Source organism: Diplotaxodon limnothrissa, linkage group LG19 (assembly GCF_057381915.1).
Source record: "Diplotaxodon limnothrissa isolate DT_005_m linkage group LG19, D_limnothrissa_male_GT1.1, whole genome shotgun sequence".
Classification (NCBI taxonomy): Eukaryota; Metazoa; Chordata; class Actinopteri; order Cichliformes; family Cichlidae; genus Diplotaxodon; species Diplotaxodon limnothrissa.
The window spans coordinates 6,504,118-6,524,711 of record NC_140614.1 but is presented as its reverse complement, the minus strand read 5'-3'; the positions used below and the strand labels follow the sequence as shown (position 1 = coordinate 6,524,711).

Here is a 20,594-nt window from a genome sequence, read left to right as displayed (position 1 = left end):
CATAGCTACATATATGTGTGGTGAAAATTCTAGCTAGTTACAATTGCATTATTGAAAATGGAAGAGGAGATGGAAGAGGTCCTGGGTTCAAATCCTGGATAAACCCCCAAGTTTGCTGGTTTGAGGGACCTGACACATTAATCAGACAGACGCCACTGGGGTCAGAGCTAAAATAGCCTGTTCTTAAATTCTTAAACAAGACTGACCAGGAGGTCGCTGTTGCATTGATAAACCCCGTCTACCAGGAATCTGCAAGACAACACAGGGAGACAAACAGGGCAAAACAACAGGGACTGTCCAATGCACAGGGCCATGACAAGGACAATGGAATGGGAGATAAGGACTTCCTCAGCAAGTGATGTTTGATAAACCTTTGGATGCTTAATAATTCTGGGTCAGTCTAAGCAGGCATCCCTCTCCCCACCCATCTCCCCCAGCTCCTCTCTTCCAGGGTTTCCCTGCCTTGGACATTTCCAAAAGACCTCCTCTAGGAGATACGCCAGAGTCATCCTATTCAGATGCCCAAACCACCTCAACCTCAGAGAGAAAAGACACGGAATAAAGAGCTACAGGCTGGACTTGAACCTGGGGCACTCCTCTCCAGCCACCGAGCTAAAATGGTACTCTGTTCTTGGAATTTTTTTTATCTGATTTTTAAATCTGAAATATGTACATGAAATTATCTGTTTTTCATTTCATGTTGTAAAATGTTTTCACATGGTAATAGGTTTGTGTTATTCAAAGGTAATGGACACTAAGTGCAACCTAAATTGATTGGTTTACAGTCCGGTGAAGTCAAACTCTGGTGCTAATGGTTCCCGTAATGTTAGGTCCAAGGCAGCATTGATAAATTCACATTAAAAATGATGATGCTCTGTCACTTGCCAAGTTCACCTCTGGACTTTTGTTTTCTAAACTGGCAAAGGTCAGACAATGGTCAGCTATGGTAGCTTCTATAATATTTGTTAAGATATCACAGAATGCAGTTGGGCAAATAAGGCTTTGATCACACAAAGAAAACATCTACCTAAGCTTGAAGTACACATTTTTATGTGCCTTATTTGTAAATAAGACATTTCCCAGCTCAGCCACTTCACTTGTTCTTCGGCCCATCCTCCTACCATAAATTGGTAAATGTATATAATAACTTTTTTTGTGTTTTGTTCTTTTTTATTCTACAACTTACGTCACAAGCAGATGACTCATTGTTACATTTTTTAAAATCATAAACCAGAGATGAAAAACTTTAAAATGAAGTGGCTCACCAATTGAAAACCAACTTGTAACGACAGTCTCAGTGCAATACTTTGCTTAAAACATTCATGAATGCCCCGAGATACAGTGAGTTGATGTGCGCGCAGTGTTTATTGCATGCCTGCACCACCCTCCTGCTCTTTCCCTTCAGAAGACTCTTTGCAACATGACTCATGTCTCAAAGTGAACAGCGGATCACTTTCCGTAGATTAAACCAAGCATGACCTCAAAAAGAGTGGTAAAAGTGAAACAAGATGTTGCCCACAGTGGACTGACTGTGACAAGGTCATCAAACTGCTCCCTTGAGTGAGACTGAGGCCAAACAGTTATTATGTTGCCACAGTGACTGAAATCAGGAGGTTTTTTTTTCTTTTTACTCTTGCATGACCTCAGACCAGAAACAATGAGCACTTACTCATTTTAGGTAAGAAGCACCACAGTAGTTCCAACAGCCTAAAGCTAGGATTTTTTTTTGAAAAACGCTTTACTCGTGTTCTTGTAGAAAATATTTCATTGTTCAGTCAGAAACATTACACTGTAATCTGTACTGGAAATGAGACTGACCCTGCAGCAGCATGTGAACATTGTCAATATCCAGGGGGATGGTCCCCTGCTCCAACAAGGCATCTCTGGAGTAGAAGTCTGACGACATATTCTCATCCACAGACTCCCGGCAGCATGGCACTGCTCTAAAAAATACAGAGGAAAAAGAAAAGCATCAATATTAGTGCCTAAAAGAACTAAAGACTAAACTATAAAGATCTAAGACTAAAAGATCACACTTTTTCCAGCTGGTGCCAGTCTGAGGAAGCGTGTACCTTACCTTTATAGCCAAAAGTTTCTGTATCTAATATACATGTGACCAAAATCTTTATAAACAATAAAAAAATTAAGTCTTATGTATCAGTTGCCACTTTTTGTTGAAACAGTTAATTATAACAGAATGGGGCAGGTCGGACGATTCGTCCCTTTCAGTTAGGTGTAAATCCATTGAGTCATTTATAATACACAAGCAAGGCTGATCAAATAATCATTAAAAAGTAAAAGAGCACCGTTGCCTCACAGCAAGAAGGTCCTGGGTTCAAATCCAGTGGAGTGGCTTATTCTCCCTGTTTCTGTGTGGGTTCTCTCTGGCTTCCTCCCACAGTCCAAAGACATGCTATTAGTGGGGTTAGGTTAACTGGTGATTCTAAATTGACTACTTGTTGAATATATGTATGAATGAGTGTCTGACCAGGGTACGCCCTGTCCATCTGACTTTAGCCCTCCCACAACCCTGAACTGGACAAGTGGATGGATGGACCAAGTTGGAAGATACAACTGTGTGTTGTTATAAATTGTGTCTCAATCAGTCTGATTGCTGCAAATATACCAATACTCTGTCACGTGTAGTGCTACATAGTGATTGCAACACCGCTGCCATAGGACATGACAGAAAGGACCACTGATCAGCTATCTTGCAAGACTCTCCACCTCTCCTGAGTAATCTGCAGACATCTCAAGGTAAAGGGATGATTTCGACAGAGAACAACATGTGGAGTTTCACAATGCAGTCTTTTATAAATGAGACCCCGGGACATCTGTTGGATTGCTGTGGATACTCAACTTCCATCCATCCAATCGCTAATACAGCACATAATCGCAGATGGGCTGGAGGCTATCCCCGCTGCCATACAGCAAGAGGCAGGGTACACCATAGAGAGGTTGTAATGATGTTCTCAATCATTTCCAGTCATGTTCAGATAAACAGGCCCGCAAACATCTGTTCATTCAAGCGCTTCTGTTTCAGCAAAAGCGTGTGTGCTGCTTGTTGCTTGAGGCTAATTATTAATGTGCTGTAACTGGTGTACGAGCATGCACCCAAACCCATTCAGACACAGCAGACCTTTAATATTTTGGGATGTGGATACATGTATCCAATAAACATGAATTAGTGGTAAAATTATTTTGCCAATATATTTAAGCTTGGTTATTATAATAATTATTACTATTTCCAGTATTATAGCCATTGCATCAACACAAATAATGATAATGGTGCAGCCAGGAGGTTTGTGTGAACAGAATTATATTGTTCCTGTCTGCTGCTGTGTATGTCCACAAAACATTTGTTTTATGACCAACAGACTGGCAGTGAGCATGTCTGAAATACAGTCAAAGAGGAGTTTATCATCTTTTAAAGTGCAATGAAACACTGTCAGTATAAACTGAGTGCAGCGTGAAGTGCTGGGCCGTGTTCTGTCTTGTTCATTCTCCCTCTAGGATATGAACAAGCGGACTGAGAGAAATGTATGACATTTAGACATCTTTACAGAGTAGCCTGCCTAAACAAATCAAGCAGTGAAAAATAAAAAAGCCCTTTGATTTGATTGTTTTTCTCTGCAGATAAACACGACTGACGTGATGGTCCAGGAGAGCGGACAGGTGAGCGAGACTAAAATACAACAGTGTGAAATAGTGCCAACACTCACCAATATGTCAGAGCAAATGTCAGATGTGTCAGAGCCAGATCAGCTCAAATACAAGGAGCTCACGTACTGTGACCTGCATGTGTTGCCAGAAGAATGTGATTTCACTCAAACTGGCAACGTGAAACATTGGAGCCACTTGGCAATATTTCTTGTATGCTGCTTCCTATGTGGCATGTTTTCCTCCCAGAATCGTTAATGGCCAAACAAATATGAATCCTTAACAAGCCAGAAGAAGTCAAACTTATGGTTAATTCCTAAAAAAAACTAATCAAGTCAATGAAGACTCTGGTTGTACACAGAAACACATGAGCTCTGACAAACTCTATTAAAAGGGCTATTTGCAAATATGACACTACCAGTGCTATAAAGTGTGTTGGCAGTAGATATGGGTGTTGAGGAATTTAATTTAAAGCTGAATCCAGTAAATCCTTAGTAACTGGAGAATATCGGTGCAGATAAAGTTAATAAAAACAAAAAAGCAAGAAAAGTATTTTTATACTCTTGACAAGCTGTTGTGATGTCAGTGCATGAGATGACTCCTTACTGGTTACTTGACATTCTGACAAGTGCAAAATACCAGTAAACTATTTAAAGCACCATAACTGATAATAACATCAAATTAAATCATTTGACAAGCTAGCATTAAACAAATATTTGCCCAAGGTTACTCGCAGCTGCACAAGCAATAAGAAGCAAGCAGCACATGCGGTTTCTAAAAACATACTGAACCACTAACATCCATTGTTAATGTGACCCCACAGAACCATGCTCTGATAATGCTACCCTGCCAAGCATGTGTGCATATGTGGACTGCTATAGCACAGCATTTGAGCTATCCCAAGGCTTCGTGTCAGCTGCAAAATGATAGATCAAGGGAGGCGAGAGACCGAGAGAGCGGTATATAAAATATATACAAATATTTACTGCAAGAGATTACAAGAGATAGTAACTAATGGGAAAATGTCAGGGGTTTCTTACACAGGCATAATTTAAAAGAAAGGAATACAGCTTTTACTGCTGTGTGTTTTTCACTGTCTGGATCTAATAAATACAAAATGCATGAAGTTGTTTACATGTCTATTGAGATTTCAGGGCAACAACAATAGAGTGCTACACTCATGCATGACTCATAGTTAAGCAATCAAATCACACCATCCATTAAAGTTGCATCACAAAGTGAATTTTACTAGCTGTCATTACTGAGTAAAGAGGTAAGCCTATAGCGGGCAAAGGCACATTATCAGAGAGAGTCACAAGTCCCACTGCTCAGCTCTAATTGTAGCAATGAGACAAAGGGCAGCAAAACACATTGCACGGTGCTGTGGAAAAAGCACAGGGAGGGGTCACATCACAAAGCCAAAGCACTGGCATTACATGCTTGTTGCATGTATTTATCCAGATTAATAATCGCATAATTAGTTAAAGTGGCCGTCTGTGAGAAAGCTGAAGGGCATGAAGTAGTAGAGAGGTATTAAGTCTCCCCAGAGCGCCACAACAAAAGTGATTTAACAGTCCAGTTTATTCATGTCAGACTTACAAGTGCAACCTTAAATAAAAGCTTTACCCAAGAAAAACACAAGCAGTAAGTATCAGTAGTAAGTGTATATGTTGTGCTAGAGTATCCAACATGTATCGATCAGTAAATTAAAAAAAAATCCCACACATAGTTTTAGTTAAGGATAAAGCGTGCAAAATATCCTTCATTTGATGAATGAGCAAAATGAGCACTTTGTCTTACAGATAACTGTGCCCTATTCAGGACTGAGAAAAGAGGCTGTCTTCAACCTCAGAGGAAGCACAAAAAATGCAACAAAAAGTATTCTTGACTGTGGTGCAGATGAAAGTAACACATTAAATAACCTAAACCTGAAACGGAATCATTTTGTCACTGGAGTTTGTACAAGCCTGTGTTACACTGAAAGCCTTTCTTCCGCTCTGTTTTCACGCTGTGTCCAGACTTTCAAACAGTAAAAAAAAATTGACCATATTTACCAAAATCTTTCAAAAAATCTGTACCAATTTGTTCAGATTTCATGTCACCCCTGCACACATTCCCCATATATTTACAAGGTATTCATATTAATTTTTAAAGCTGAGGGATAATGGATTAGTCATTGACAATATATGCTAGAAAATGTTAGCCTTCAGCTCCCACAGCTTTATGCCAACTGAAAATATCTTGGATGTGAGAGTTGAACCATGAGCTAAGGACTGGTTAAGACTAAACAAAATTACCATTCAAGAAACAAGAAGCTGTTAAACCTGACTTCAGTTAGCATAAATTAAATGAAAGAAAATTAAAATCTATGAAGATACCAAAACAAAATCATTTCTGTGTGCAAGGCTAATACCTTCCTCTGGCTCCAGGATCCTACTTCTGTGTCAGTCTGACAGTACTGCTCTGACTAACCACAACAAGCTGGAACGGAACTAAACTGACATGAACCACAGACAAATCAGTGATATCCAGTTTGTACAGTAATTGTAAACAAACACCTGGGAAAACCACATCTTCCACATTCCCTCACTAGAGATTTGACTCTAAAGGGAACTCTCCCTGCCACTAGCTTTTATCTCAGTATAAATGCCGTGACTGTCTCTGAAACAACACCCTACTCTCACTGCATTTCTTTAAATGCTTTCCAGCAGGTCTTTGTGCTCTTTGTGAGAGCCCAAGGAACAAATCAACAGCGACAGTGTTGCCGAACCTGTCACACAGAGCTTTCACAGACACACCCTGGGTGATCAGATGTTAGAAAAGGGGAGAGGTAATCTATGCTTTCATTCGACTAAGAACACACCACTGATGACAATATGGGGCAAATATCTTGAAGGTGGACCTACAGTGCAATATATTTTGACACGCATGCACAGTATCACAAGGTTCATACAACACGGAGGTCTTGATTGAATGAGGTTAGTAAGGTAGTTTCTCTTAGATAGAAGATTTCTATCGAGTATCATTATCTATGACTCCACTAAGGAATGGAAAACAAACACACTGAACTCTAACAAGCTAACAGGGAAAACATAAAACTCCTGTTATTTATTAATGTTCTGCTAGGGCAGAAAAATGGTATCACATAATTATTCTTCTAAATAGCTCAAGTTGAAGTGAAGGAAATAGGGTTGCAGATTTTTTATAGAAACAAAACTAAATGTTATACTACCCTACATACCACTGTAGGGATTTTTAATCCAGGGTGCTTAACAAAATGATTCTCAGCTCAACTTCAGTTATCCTACCACCTACAAGTGGGCTGAGTTAGAGCTGCTCACATGTTTTAGCAGAAAGGAAATGTGAATTTATATGACAACGTTGTTGTAAAAGCATCCTAACCAAAAGCAATATCTCTGGATTTATATCTTAAATACAGAACAAACAGTCCAAATTTATAGCGTGATTCTTGGTATAAATACAAATCTTATAGTGATCTTTGGTAACAGGCAATTTTTCACACATAGACAGATAAACATGAGGTACAAAGAAGAGGTGGCTCAGTTAAAGTGATGACTGAGAGAGACACTGTGTCTGAAAGAATCCTTCAAGTCAAACTACTGAGAAAAGTCACATCTGCTAACTGGGTGATAAGGCCTTTAAATGATGTATAAACTGCAACTCATAACAGTCCTGGGTTGATACATATTCACTTTACATCAGTCACTTAAACATAGAATAACTTTAGTTAGCAACAGGAATTCGTTATTCTTACTAAACTGATGCATTGAATTGTTACTAGACAGGCTACAGTTCAGAACTGCTTATATATATACATCTATATAAATAAGATATATAGATGTATATATGCAAATGTAAGAAAAGAAATCCCAACCACTGTACATTAACTTGTCCTATCACTGTTGTCTATAAGTGCTACTAAGTGAGCTGGCTCTCACTGCAGGAATGTGAGATAGTGTCACTGTTATGAAGCTGTTGGATCCCAAAAATAGCAGCAAGGAACATGTGTGTACAGCTGAACTGAGATCAGATCAGTTGAGACATATAGTGAGTCCTTGAGGAAGACTAGAGGACTTTTTAATAAGGCAGATAAGAAGCCATGGGTCTGCAGGTTTAGGAAGAATATAATGAGAAGACACTCTCCTCACACACACTTAGGAATTGCATCGGGTGACAGCAATACCATTACTAATTACACTCAGGGTCAATTACAGCCGCATTTTGTAAACTTCACCACCTAAACTGCAGTCAGTAGTCAACACATTCTTTACAGCTGCACGTACAGCTGGTTCTTCGACATTTCATAGAGATTTACAGAAAAAATGTTAAAAGTTGGTTGTACTTACATACAGTAAAAAGTTGTGTTTTGGGGTAAAGATGGAGGTCCAGGGACTATTGAACTGCAATGTGGGAGAGCAGATCTGGTTCTGTTGTAGTATGTGGAAATGAAACCTGAAGCACTGTTTGACAGATCTGGAAGTTTGCAGCGCTCCACTGGACTGTCACCCGAGAAGTCAGAGCCATGCCGGGGCCAAGTAGGAAACTCTGTGGGGCACTAAAAATAGAAACCAGCTAGGGTTCAGCTCACCCACCTCCCTCCAGTTTGGCTCTGATGGCTGTCACCTGGGTTAAAGGTCCGGCTTCAACATGTACATATATGCTCATGCGCATGCAGAACTGACAGATCCTTTCTGAGGTGTAGCCATGCATGACCATACAGTGTAAACGAAAGAAGGAACATATTTGAGCTAAAAGTTACATAAACCTAGCAAAATACGAGCTATATAGCACTATAGGAGACTAATGGTATGGTAATGATATGATAAGTTTTTATTATACATCACAGATCCAGTAATTATTTAATAAAATTTATGGAAATACACATGAAAATGAAACATTCTTTTTATTTAAAGGAACATTTGACTGTTCACATATTCACATTCAGCTCAGTGAGTAAGAAACACCACATTTTCCACTGATGTACTGGGATATGGTGATATTGCGTGATCTCTTTGTGATCTACTAGCTGATAAAATGTGATTTTCCTCATGCATTTTTATGGTAAGTATACACACCTTAGAAGTTAAGTTCTTCGTTTGGTATTACAGTTTTGTTTACTGATCTTTATGTTTTGAGTATTTTCAAGTCTTTTCTTAGTTTTATTGCTTAATTTGTTTCCTCTGTGTTTCCTGTCTAATCCTCCCCTAGGTTTATTAATGTATCTGCGTTTCTCACACCCTGTTTTATTTTGGCAGTTACTTGTCTTAACTGTCTTGTGTTTAGTTTTACTTCCACTCCTGTCTCATTGTCTTGATTGTCTGCACTTGCTTCTTGTTTTCCCCAGCTGTGCCCACTTCCTGTTATTGCCCTTCTGTGTATATATAGAGCTGTCTTCTTCTCAGTCCTTTGTCTCAGTGGCTGTTAATCTGTTCTCATGTGTTTGCTGGACTGAATTAGTCTTTTGTTTTGTGCACTGCTTCAACAGCCTTATGAAAGATGCATTCTGAGTTTAACTCTAACCTTTTTCCATGCCCTGCTTTTGAGTACAAATTCTGTAATTCATGAGTCCAATTTAAACACATTATGATTCATTTTAATCATCAGATATGAGTTAAATGTTTTAGAGTGTTAGTGTTAGTGAGACTGGCTCACAGGTCTAGAAATACAGCTAAGGTCCACTCATCTGACATTTGCAAAAGATTGAACTGGATATTTTAACAGATGTACTGCAATACCAACATCTTTCCCCAATCAAGTCATAGTTTTTATGGATACAATATTTTCATGTAGTTTCAGCTAATCATACAATGAGAAAATAATTTCAAAGGATTCATCTGCCAAAGAATTGTATATCACTGTAAAATGGCATAACTCAGTGAATGATTTGCATTCAAATCATTGAAAAATATTAATATTATATGTGAGCACCAGAGGTCAGCACAACATCATCTTATTCCTGTCAGGGCTTCTGACGTCTACAGCCAAACCCACACGATTTCATACTGTTAAGTAAAGTCTTAATGTACAAGAGTCAGCATTTAAAAAACAATCTAGTAACATGTGGCAATGCATTTCAAAAAATCTCCAACAGATTCATCAATTTAGATGTTTACATTGATTGCATGGATTTGAGTATTGATTACTGGGAAAGCATTAAGGACATGGATGGGCTGCTTTTATTACCCTTCAGTTTACCTACATAACCAAACAATCCATGGAAATAAACAACATACTTAAATAACTGCCCATGATAGTCTGTTGATCTGTTTGTTGCTTTAGATATTTAGCACTACTGCCACTTATTACCTTTAGGTCATTCCTGGAGATAGGACTTTTGTTATCTTGAGGAATCTCCTGAGTAAACTGGACAGAAAATGTTAATAAAGATATTATCTTTCTTTTAGAAACTTACACAATTATTGGATATCACAAACAAGAGCAAAGCTGAGTGATATGCCAGACCTAGGATTTTACTTTTTATTTAGGATTACTCATTTATCTTTATTCTGCTCATTTTTACAAAAAGCAATTATATTTTTATTTTCATGTAAATTTCCCAATTAAACACTGTTGAATTCAAACATTGGCAAGAAATCCTAATAATGCTACCATAATAATAATAATAATAATAATAATAGCTGTGACACTATCAAAAGCTGCAGAACAACATACGTGGGCTGAACTACTGGCTGTAATAATATCTCATTGGGTTTTTACATGTTTGCACTTACAGAAGCTTCCTTTCTCACTTGCAGAAACACTCACATGCATGCTGGCTTCAGTCTCTCTGCACTCACCCTTATATAAGACACTAGCCTTTGAATTTGATTTGGTTTCTGATTATTTCCTAGTTATTTTAGTCAGGACTGATTAATAAAGAAGATGAGCATCCTTGTAATTAAATGGCAAGAAAATGAAGCTGGAAACTTTCAGTATGTAATAATTACATAAAAGCTGGATTTTGGAAATCTAGGCTTTACTCCCTTTGTACTGAATCACAATTAACCTCCACCAAAGTTATCCAATTACATGCATCCTGTTATTCTACATCCTGCACATTGTTCAGTAAGGCTAATTCTTCATGACAGCAAGGAGAACAGAGAGTCTGTGAACCTGTCCCTGACTCATCTTCCACAATATTCTCTCTAATCTAACTTTAATTGCTTGGCCTTAACTTTCAAGTCGACTTCTACAGATTCATTTCCTGAACTACTTGAGCACAGTTCTGCGCCACTGGCTTCACATGCCGCTCGTAGGGGTACCTGACGGTGGTAATTTCTTGATGAGGCAATTCATCCCCTTCTACATGTCTCCACATCTTTCTTCTCCTCCTCCTGTCACTGACTCCTGGGAGGGCTGACGTATCCTTTCCGTCATAATTGAGTGAACCGTGTGGTAGAAGCTGTAGACTTGGCCAGGTTGCTCTCTAGAGTGGTGTGATGAGTGTCACTAGCAACAAAAATGGACAACCACCCCAAAAACAAAACACATGACACAAAAAAAATGAGAATGAGACAGTAGCAGGGTGAGGCGGAGGACAGCTGTGGAGGAGCTTATGGGTGAAATAATTGCAGTCGGCATGTGAGAACAGGAGCAGGGTCTGTACCTGGAGCCAGCTAATTGAGCCTGAATGAGTAAGTGTAGACACAGGTAGGAACTGCATTTGAGTTTTGTTCCCCCTTTTCCATGTGAACGACTATGAACAAAAGGGCAGACGCCTCCCTAATCAAGCTAATGGAGTGGGAACAAGCTGGTGGCTGAATTTGATGGGCAGTGACAGGTAGAAGGGCCTTTGGGGGATTTACAGAGTCAGGAGGAGAAGAGGCAGACCGAGGTGAGGTTTTCAGCTGCTGGTTGGCAGGACGAGGGGCCGATATAAAGCCTCGGCTTGTACTGCCAGATCCATTAGCAGATGGTTCAGGTCAAAGGAACCATCAGTGACAAGTACTGTGGTTCATGTTATTCATTCAGTCCAGCCAAAAAATCATTTCACATCCGAGTATTAAAAAGTGAGAGTAGCTGCTCATTAAACAGCAAAAAACTAAAACAGATGCTTCAACGTCTGCTTGAAACCAGACTGCAACTGCGATTTACAGCTGAGATGACCCTTCAAAGGAGACAGCCACAGTGGTGAGTGCATGCAGGATTATTTTCCGAGGTTTAACTTCGAGGATTGTAGCTCTTAACTGTGTTCAGTCAAAATAGCAGGACTGTTTTTAGTCCTGAACGATAACCAGGAATGTCAGAGATTTACAGATTTGCAGTTTAACAGTTTATTGGTGACAAGTCCAGAAAATAATAAATGATTCTACAAATAACTTAATTTGTCTAACTCTGTAGTTTTTAACATGTTGTGTGCTTTTGGCAGACAATGTATCAAATGAGAGGAATTACAAAATTATCAAAAGTGAAAAATTCTATTTTTAAGGATTAAAACTCCAATAATTTTTTGACCAGTACTGGACCATACTTCTATTATAGAGGAATGCAGGTGATTTAATAAAAAACAGAGACCTGACCGTTGCCTGACACTCTACAATACAGCTGTTATGGGCTTCATTCCTAAAACATTTGCATAAAAAAACCCAATACTACAAAGTGATAACTAAAGGGGTATCATCTCAGCTAAAGCACACTGAGAATAAACTCATTTAAAGTCAAGTGCTAAAGAAAATGACTTGACTGGAAAGTTCAGGGTTTTATTACATTTTTGAGGTGGAATGTCAGCTGAGACACGATGTAGCGCTCTTTTCCTGCTTTTATTTGCTCTTTGAGTCTCCTGAACGTGTCCTGGTTGAGGCACAGAGGAATGGGATGGTTATTCTGAATATTACCAAGGTAGGAAATACATTTAAGGCCATTTAAAAACAACATTGGACAAGGTGGTCAACAAACTGTACTTAAGATTACAGATTTACAGTAAACACCTATGATTCCATTTTAATTGATTTTATGACAAGCTTACAAATAACTGACACCAAAAAAAAGTGCAGTGGGACAGCTTCACATCGATATGCAGAGGCCAGAATGCTCTCACTCTAAAGAAATGTGTTCATGCATTTAGGGAGTCAGCCTCCTCGCTTGCATCAAGTATGCCCTCACAAATCCTATTTAAAGTCTTCTTTAAATCACTCCTCCTTCTTTACGTCCACAAATCCTTCTCTTCCTCAGGAAGCCTGCTGTGGTTCTGTGTTGCTTTTTGCTCGGGATCTCTCTACAGTCCGACAACATCAGCTGTGTGTCAACCATCAACCTGCGGCGTTTCATTGGCTGCGCAGTCCGGGAGTTCACCTTCCTGGCCAGGAAGCCCGGCTGTGGGAGTCTGCACATCACCACTGATGCCTGCTGGGGGCGCTGTGAGACCTGGGAGGTGAGGACAAGGGCCACTGTACCAGGCACAGACACACAGGGAGGATAAGGGGGACTGAAAGAATATGATTATAGTGCGAGGTGATATAACTCACAACTTTACTCAAAATTAAATTATCAGCATAGATGAAAAAAGATGAACAACATGGTTTAGTAGACAGTTAAACACAGAGAGAGGCAGAGACAGATGAAGTGAATACTGTAGATACAGAGATGGAGAGATGGGTGATCCCGCCCTGGAGAAAATTTGTTTTCGCTTTCTCCCAAGGTCAGCTGCAAGTGCAAGCAGGGATTGAGCTGCTACAGTTAGATGTCCAAGGGAAAAAATACATGCAGTGTTTGCAATACCCTACCAAGATCTAATTATTGCCACATAGTAATGAGTGGCTGTCTGAAGTGAAACACTTGCATAAGAATGAATAAAGACAGAAGACTTTTGGAGTGCTAAAATTGAGTTAACATTCTGCAGGAATGGGAAGCAGCGTGGAATCCAGAGATTGAAGTGACAGCAGAGGTTTCCTCCACAATGCCTCAAGAGCATGAGAGACACAATTGGATTTCACAAGTCACCATATACTATTATGAAAAAAAGACGCTGTGAAATCTCAAGTTTCATCTGGAACATTGCATTCAGTGACGGGAGGCATTAGGAAGCTCATGATTCTCTCTGCTTTATTACTGCAGCGTAGCGGAGCTTTGTGTTGTTCTACTCTTTGGATCGCCTCAGGGAAGAGCCTCATCTTTTTCTCTGTTCTCCCCCACAGGGAGGTCAGGGCACAGCAGAGGGAGCTGATGTATTGCTTTAGGGAGAGTCTGAGGACAGACACCAGGAGGTCGGGGGTTAAATCTGTGCAGGCCACGGAACCGTAAACAGCTGCAAAAGATTTGCATTAATTTGAGCATTCTTTGGAAAATAGAATCAAGATAAACTTTTGTCATTTTATAAAGTATTTGAGGAACACTGAAGGTGTTTAATGTAATGTGATGATGTGTCACAAATGTCCCATCAAAGACAGCTTGGAATATAAAAGCTAACTGGAGCAGCTTTCTTTGGCAAGCTGAAAGAATTATCATTAATATGAAATGATAAAGTAGGCCATAACTGTAAAGAAAGCCCAGCCTCCTTATTCATGGATTTTGTCAACGTCTTAAAATACAACAACAACAACACAGGTATGGAGCAAAAAGAACTAGACTGCATTTGTATGAGGCGCACAAAGACTTTAAGTTACACTTACTGCAAAAACAAAGTACAAAGCCACACATAACCTTCACCAGAATGAGACACATCAGTAAATCACAGCAGCACTCAGTGATAGTTTGGCTTCCCTTTAAAAACAGGTGCACTGATTAAGTCTGCATGTTAATTGAAGGACAGGATTGGGCCACTGGTCCAATCAGTCATGGTGGAATGCAGGACCAAGAACCAGCAATGAGGATGAAAGGCAGGATGTGGAACGTATGCAGCCACTAATCGGGAACATGGGTTTGCATGCACTAATTAGCATACAAAACACTCAGATATGTTAGTCACAAGGAAGGAAGAGGGAGCGTAACAACCACGACAGTTGGAAACACATTTGTTATTCAGTTGAGAATGAGAACAGAAAAGCCTACATAAATACATGGGTGCTGCAATATACCAGTATTTGTGTGTGTGTGTATATATATATAGTATGCATATGATAATGATAATAGACTTTTATACATACCTTTCAAGACACACAAGGACACTTTACAAGCGGTTAAATACCATAATCACAGTGTGCACAGTGTGTGTCTGCCTGTATATAGATTCTGTCAGTGTGTCATGTTCACGTCTCGGTCCTCGTCTGAGTGTTTGTTAATTCCTGTTTTATTTGAAAGTTCTCAGCAATAAACCTGCTTTTTTTTTAGCGTTTGGCTCCAACCCTGCCTGCCATACAGTGAACCCTGACAGTATTACAACAAAGTGATAAATAAATTTAAAACAAAATAAATTTATTTTTGGTTTTTTCAGAAGCCAATCCTGGAGCCTCCCTTCATTGAGTCCTATCAGCGGGTTTGTACTTACAATGAGACTCGGCTGGAGACTGTGAAACTACCAAACTGTCAGCCCAATGTAGATCCAACATACACCTACCCTGTGGCCTTAAGATGTGACTGTGGAGTCTGTCTGACCAGCACTACTGAATGCATAACTTCTGTGTGAAGTCTGAACAGGCAGAAATATTTTATGTACACTTTTGGTAATAATTACACGCAATACTGCTTTAACTGGAATGTGTCACTACGCCAGGAAATGTTGTTAGAATGCTCTTAGTTTGGATACTACATATCCAAGAAAAACCTGAGATATATCACTACTGAAATATGTTACCAGCTTCACTTGGCATTTTTTCTTAGGAGCAAAGCAATCACTGTAAACCTTGCAATGTTGTAATTGACATAAGTAAAAAACAATTTTTTATCTGCCTTTAATGGATGAATAATGAAATGATCACTTATTAGCTTTTAATCAACCTGAGCTTTTAGCCCAAGGGTCTGCTGGAGAGGTAAGGGCTTACTAAGTGTCCTTATTCATTTGATTTTCCATGAGAACTGGGTGTATTAATAATCTCTGAGTGCTCTCGTGTGTTTTGGAGTGCAGGACCATCACTCTTTCCACAATAAAAGCATGTTTTCTTTCCTCCTCTGTTTCTTGTCATTTGGGTTTGTAGAACTTCATGTTTATGCTTAAATTGCTGCAAATCTGGCTTTTGATACAGACATTACCACCAGGGCAGAGAGCTGTGTAAAAAAAATAAAAATAAAATAAAAATATTAAACTTTTATACAAAGCAAATAAACAAACCAATTTTATAATTTTAGAAACAGTTTTAAATTCTCATCCTCATAAGAAACTTCAATATAACATTCTTTGGTCTGTCTCACAAAAACTTTATAAACAAACATGGTTTTTATAAAGAATGAAAACACTAAGCATGTTCAAAAATGCTAAACTAGTGTAAGATGTATATAAAAATACAAAAACTTGCTGAAAATAATGTTGAAATTGAAAGAATTATGTTGTTTTTTAAGAAAATGTATTCTTACTTAGAAACTGATGCTAGAAACCATGTTTCTGGGTGTCCCACTTCAGATGTAGTGCTGCCTCAGGGGCAAGAATCAGCTACTCAGCATTGGTTTTCAGTGCTATCCTCTGAGTACATAGATGTTTTAATAATGTTACACAGGGAAGATGTAATGATGAAACCTTCATGTGGTTCTTTTTAGAATCACATATGATGTTCCAGCCATTTTTTTTTTAAATGATGGGGGTCACCTTTGCCCAAGCAGACCCTCAAAAAGTGAAGTGGCTTATCACAAAGGTTAGTTATTTAAAACATTCATTATCATTAAAATTTTATATTTAATTTTATATTCATTACTGCATTAATATATATTACACTCTTTCTGTTAGTCAGGAGACTGAGACTGAGGAGTCTTGTTAGAAGAATAAAACCTGTGACCTTCAGCCATCGAGTCACCTGTTATTGTAACTGACACTGTGTCACTTAGTGCAAAGATAATCTTTGCTTTCTATTGATTGTGCTCAGTTGTTAGAAGCTGCACTGGTCTTTTCTTACACATTTTAGTAACCTTAACAGAAACCAACAAAAACTAACAAATGGCCTTTCTTAGCTAAGGTCAGCGTCGCTGAAAATCCTTGACCATGATTGATTTTTGTTGCTTTTTACAGCCTTAAAATCACATATGGGCAAACTTAGGTAATCAGTTGAGAGCATTGCCCTATGTGTGGAAATAACCACACCTCAACATGTCCACAAGGGAACATGTCAAGAGATGACTGTCGTGTCTACTTCACTTGTTAAAGCTCTTGCAATTACTATACTACTACTACTACAATAATAATAATAATAGCTTATTTCCCAACATGCTGTGACAGACTGTGACAGGGTGTGCTCTGCTCTCGTCTAATCACAGCTGGGATAGGTGTGCAATGTACAGCAGATAATGGCAAATATTATGTAATACATACAAAATTCTTTGCAGCCTGTCGCTTTGAGAAATGCTGTTTCTACGAGCCCACTGCAGAGCTCTATAGTGCCATTCATAAAATGAAGAAAATCTATAAACAAAAGCAGTTTGAGTGAGTGCTGAAGAGGCTTTTAAGGGTGTACATTAAATGGAGAGGTTAAAAGGAGACACTAGAGAGGGTAGCTGTCTGTGCTGCTGACTCTCCTGAGACCTCTGTTATCTTCAACAGCCCTGGCAGGAGAGTCACTGTAACGACTCCCGCTGTCCTAATCATTTCTGACATTAGCACTTCCTATTCTGGCAGGCAGGAGGTGGTGGGGGGCCTGCAGCATCACTTGGTGGGAGGACTATATAGCTGTGAGGGAACACAAAGGAAGACCTTTTAAAATGGTAAACATGACAGAATTTTTTCCATTAATAGCAGATAAATGTGTTGTTTTTTGTTGTTGTTGTTGTTGTATACTGTACTACCTCAGTACAATTTTTGCTCAGACCACACCTACAGAGCAGGACAGAGAGTGCACTCACACTACTGTAAGTTGATGTACACCACCTGAGCACGTCTCACCCTTAAAGCTACGGTGTTACTGTTTTCCATGCCTGTGTACAGTCAGTATATAGTTCTCATAAGTTCTGTCCACTAATTTTGCCTGTAGTGAAGAACTAATACATTTCCTCAGTGTCACCTGCCTCCTGTGCAAGTCAGAGGGCCGTATGTCACCGTGCACCAAAACAAGCCCCCAAAAACATGTCACAAAAATAGGATCCCAAACTCTTTTGTGCTCATCTTATTGAAGTGTGTGTGATAACAAGAAAGACTCAGGGGAGATGACACATCCATTTCATCTTGTAATGTCACGGTCTGCGTGGCAGTCCGTGGGGATGAGGAAAATAGGACCTAAAACGCAGGACTCTGCGATGCCACAGTGCACTTTATTTACAGTGAAACCGACAGGCAGTGTTGGTCAAGTTACTTGAAAAAAGTAATCAGTAACTAATTACTGATTACTTCCCCAAAAAAGTAATCCCGTTACTTTACTGATTACTTATTTTCAAAAGTAATTAATTACTTAGTTACTTAGTTACTTTTTAAAAACACGATTTACAACCTGAAGAGGTGATAAAGCGATAGATCTTTCAGCCCAGTTCTACTTTTTCTACATAATCCATCATACAAAATGTAATCAAATGGAAAAGTCTCTTTTTAAAACTTGTTTTATCAGTTTTAATCTTTTAACTTTATGCATCAAGCAAAAATTTAATTATATGCAACATTCTCTGACTGGAAGAAATTAGTTTAACATTTAAACCTATTTTCTGCACATTCCAGCACATAAAATATATATATTTTTTGTGTTTACACTCACTCTTTCAAATAGATGCAAGTAAAACACAGCAGAAAATAAATAAAGTCAAAGACTCAGCGGTCCTGTTGCTCTATTTTCACCTGTAAAGCAGGACTGGGGTAGGCGGAGGTTTACCCTGGTGCAGGTGTGCCGCGGTCAGTTGAAGAATCCGCGAGTTTCTCTGTGAATTTCCCATTACGTCGTTGCGCACTTGGTGCTTGCTTAGAAGTTTAGAGGTTTTTTTCGCTGTAAAAAGTTTTCTTCCCACGCACAATGCTAATGGACGCTAATGTTTTTGTCACTTTTTATGGAATCAAACTCAAAGTAAGGTCAGTACTTCCACGCTTTAAACGCTGCACGCTCATACTCTCTCCGCACTCGATATATGATCCATTGTTGATCTGCACGCAGCTGTTGTCACCAACGTTGTCACTGTCATGAGACATTCTCGCAAAAAAATCACGGTTTTAGTAACGCAGTAACGCAGCGTTCCTACGGGAAAGTAACGGTAATCTAATTACCGATTTTGCAATAGTAATCCCTTACTTTACTTGTTACTTGAAAAAAGTAATCAGATTACAGTAACGCGTTACGCGTTACTGCCCATCTCTGCCAACAGGTAAGTCCAACAATTCACTCAAAAGTGCAATTTGCCAATAGTGCTCGTCCCTTGCTCCCAGTGCGTCCCGTGCTGTAGCTCCGTTAGTGTGTGTGCTCCCCAACTCGCTTCTTCGCTCGACTCTCCTGGAGGAAGAAGGAAAATCCACAATTAGCCACACGCTAGCCGAATACCAAGAACACACGTCTCGCACAGGCTATACCAATTAGGAGTAATAATCCCACGTCGACTGTCGCCCAGGTTAAATACCTCTGTCTAGCCGGGGGGGATGATAAGATAAGATAAGATAAGATAAGATAAGATAAGATAAGATAGAACTTTATTAATCCCTCGGGTGGGTTCCTCTGGGAAATTCGACTTCCAAGAAATTACCAACAGCTGAGCAGGTAATCAGCTGCAGGTGGGCCGGCAACAGCGAGGGACTCCCGATGACGACAGTCGCCAGGTCACGCCTTTCCCACGGCGCGTACTTCCATAAAACAGCCCCGAGGAGAGAGGGGGAGAAGCAAACACACACACACACGCCCTACATACCAATGTGGACAGAGAACAGTAGACGACACAGACTCCAAATAATAATAATAATCACAACAACAACAACAGTCCCCACTGCTCACGGACCCCCGAGTCCTCCAGAGCCGGGTCCGTGACAACTAAGAAACTTGAAGAAGAGCAGTGGAGTAAAATTTGGGGTGGGCAGCCAGGGGAGTGAAGGATGATCGGCTAGCTACCATGCAGACGGTAGCTGGGTGTTTCTCTGGCTGCATGACTCTTTGCTAATTCATAAAAAGTTACACCCAGTAGCAAGAAAGTGCAGGAACAAACTAGCATAAGCATTTGGGGGCACCTTCTATGTTATATTCATAGGTCTTTTTCATTTTTCAGTAATGTGTGTTGCTCCAGTAAGAGTCAGTGTATTTTATCTCTTAAGAGAAGTCGTTAGAAGTCAAAGGAGCTTGCAAAGAAAAGCGTCTGGACTTCTTTAAGTTGCTTGAAGACGTTTCACCTCTCATCCGAGAAGCTTCTTCAGTTCTGGAACTGAAGAAGCTTCTCGGATGAGAGGTGAAACGTCTCACCGATGACCTGGATGACTGAGAACCTTCACAGACTCACTTGTTAGAAATGTCATCTAGCAGAACATATAAATTTATTTTGGATAAATGATGGAAAAAGAAAATTAAATAACTTGGTTCTAGAAGTCTAAATCGCTTGAATAGCTCTTAGATGTTTTCAGCCATTCAAAGAAAATGAACAACGTGAAATGACAAGATTATCAAACTAGAGAGCGGACTACAGACAATTCTCAAAACAGCACACTTTAAAAAGAATCTATTTTTGTTGTGCTCTATGATCAAAAAACTGTTTTTGCATAACATAATAAAATTAAACCCCCTTACACACACTGAATTAGTACTCAAAGGCATTTGAAATATTAAATATTAACACCCTGGCAGCTGTGATCCCTAATTGACAACTTTCTGGCCAATCGGAAAGAAGCCTCCTGCCAGGCTATGTAAACATAGCTGTCTAGAATAAAAGCAGTGTGTCTCACTAATAAA

General features: G+C 39.4%; 2 protein-coding genes across 6 annotated transcripts in view; one reads left to right on the top strand and one right to left on the bottom strand.

The window, feature by feature from the left end:
* The window catches only part of syne2b (spectrin repeat containing, nuclear envelope 2b), an 86,328-nt gene extending 78,153 nt beyond the window's left edge, over nt 1–8,175 (bottom strand). For 4 of the 5 annotated variants that reach the window (XM_085343066.1, XM_085343069.1, XM_085343068.1 and 1 more), the window contains exons 1-2: nt 8,028–8,175; nt 1,819–1,943 (exon numbers count right to left, since the gene is read on the bottom strand). In XM_085343066.1, coding sequence (XP_085199192.1) covers nt 1,819–1,906 — 88 coding nt within the window. In that variant the 5' untranslated portion in view covers nt 1,907–1,943; nt 8,028–8,175. The remainder of the gene's footprint in view (nt 1–1,818; nt 1,944–8,027) is intronic. The other variant, XM_085343067.1, reaches the window with a different exon arrangement.
* Nucleotides 8,176–11,593: 3,418 nt separating this feature from the next.
* Nucleotides 11,594–15,241, top strand: gphb5 (glycoprotein hormone subunit beta 5). Its single transcript, XM_085343125.1, has 3 exons — nt 11,594–11,811; nt 12,853–13,051; nt 15,050–15,241. The coding sequence occupies exons 1-3, from the start codon at nt 11,594–11,596 to the stop codon at nt 15,239–15,241; spliced, it is 609 nt and encodes a 202-aa protein (XP_085199251.1).
* Nucleotides 15,242–20,594: the final 5,353 nt, after the last annotated feature.

Bases quoted from the DNA above. Each gene is read 5' to 3' on its own strand.
- gphb5 (XM_085343125.1), top strand. From the start codon at position 11,594: ATGGTTCAGGTCAAAGGAACCATCAGTGACAAGTACTGTGGTTCATGT. The intron at 11,812-12,852 runs GTGAGTGCATGC...TCTCTTCCTCAG, and splicing joins CAAAGGAGACAGCCACAGTG to GAAGCCTGCTGTGGTTCTGT. The intron at 13,052-15,049 runs GTGAGGACAAGG...TGGTTTTTTCAG, and splicing joins GGCGCTGTGAGACCTGGGAG to AAGCCAATCCTGGAGCCTCC.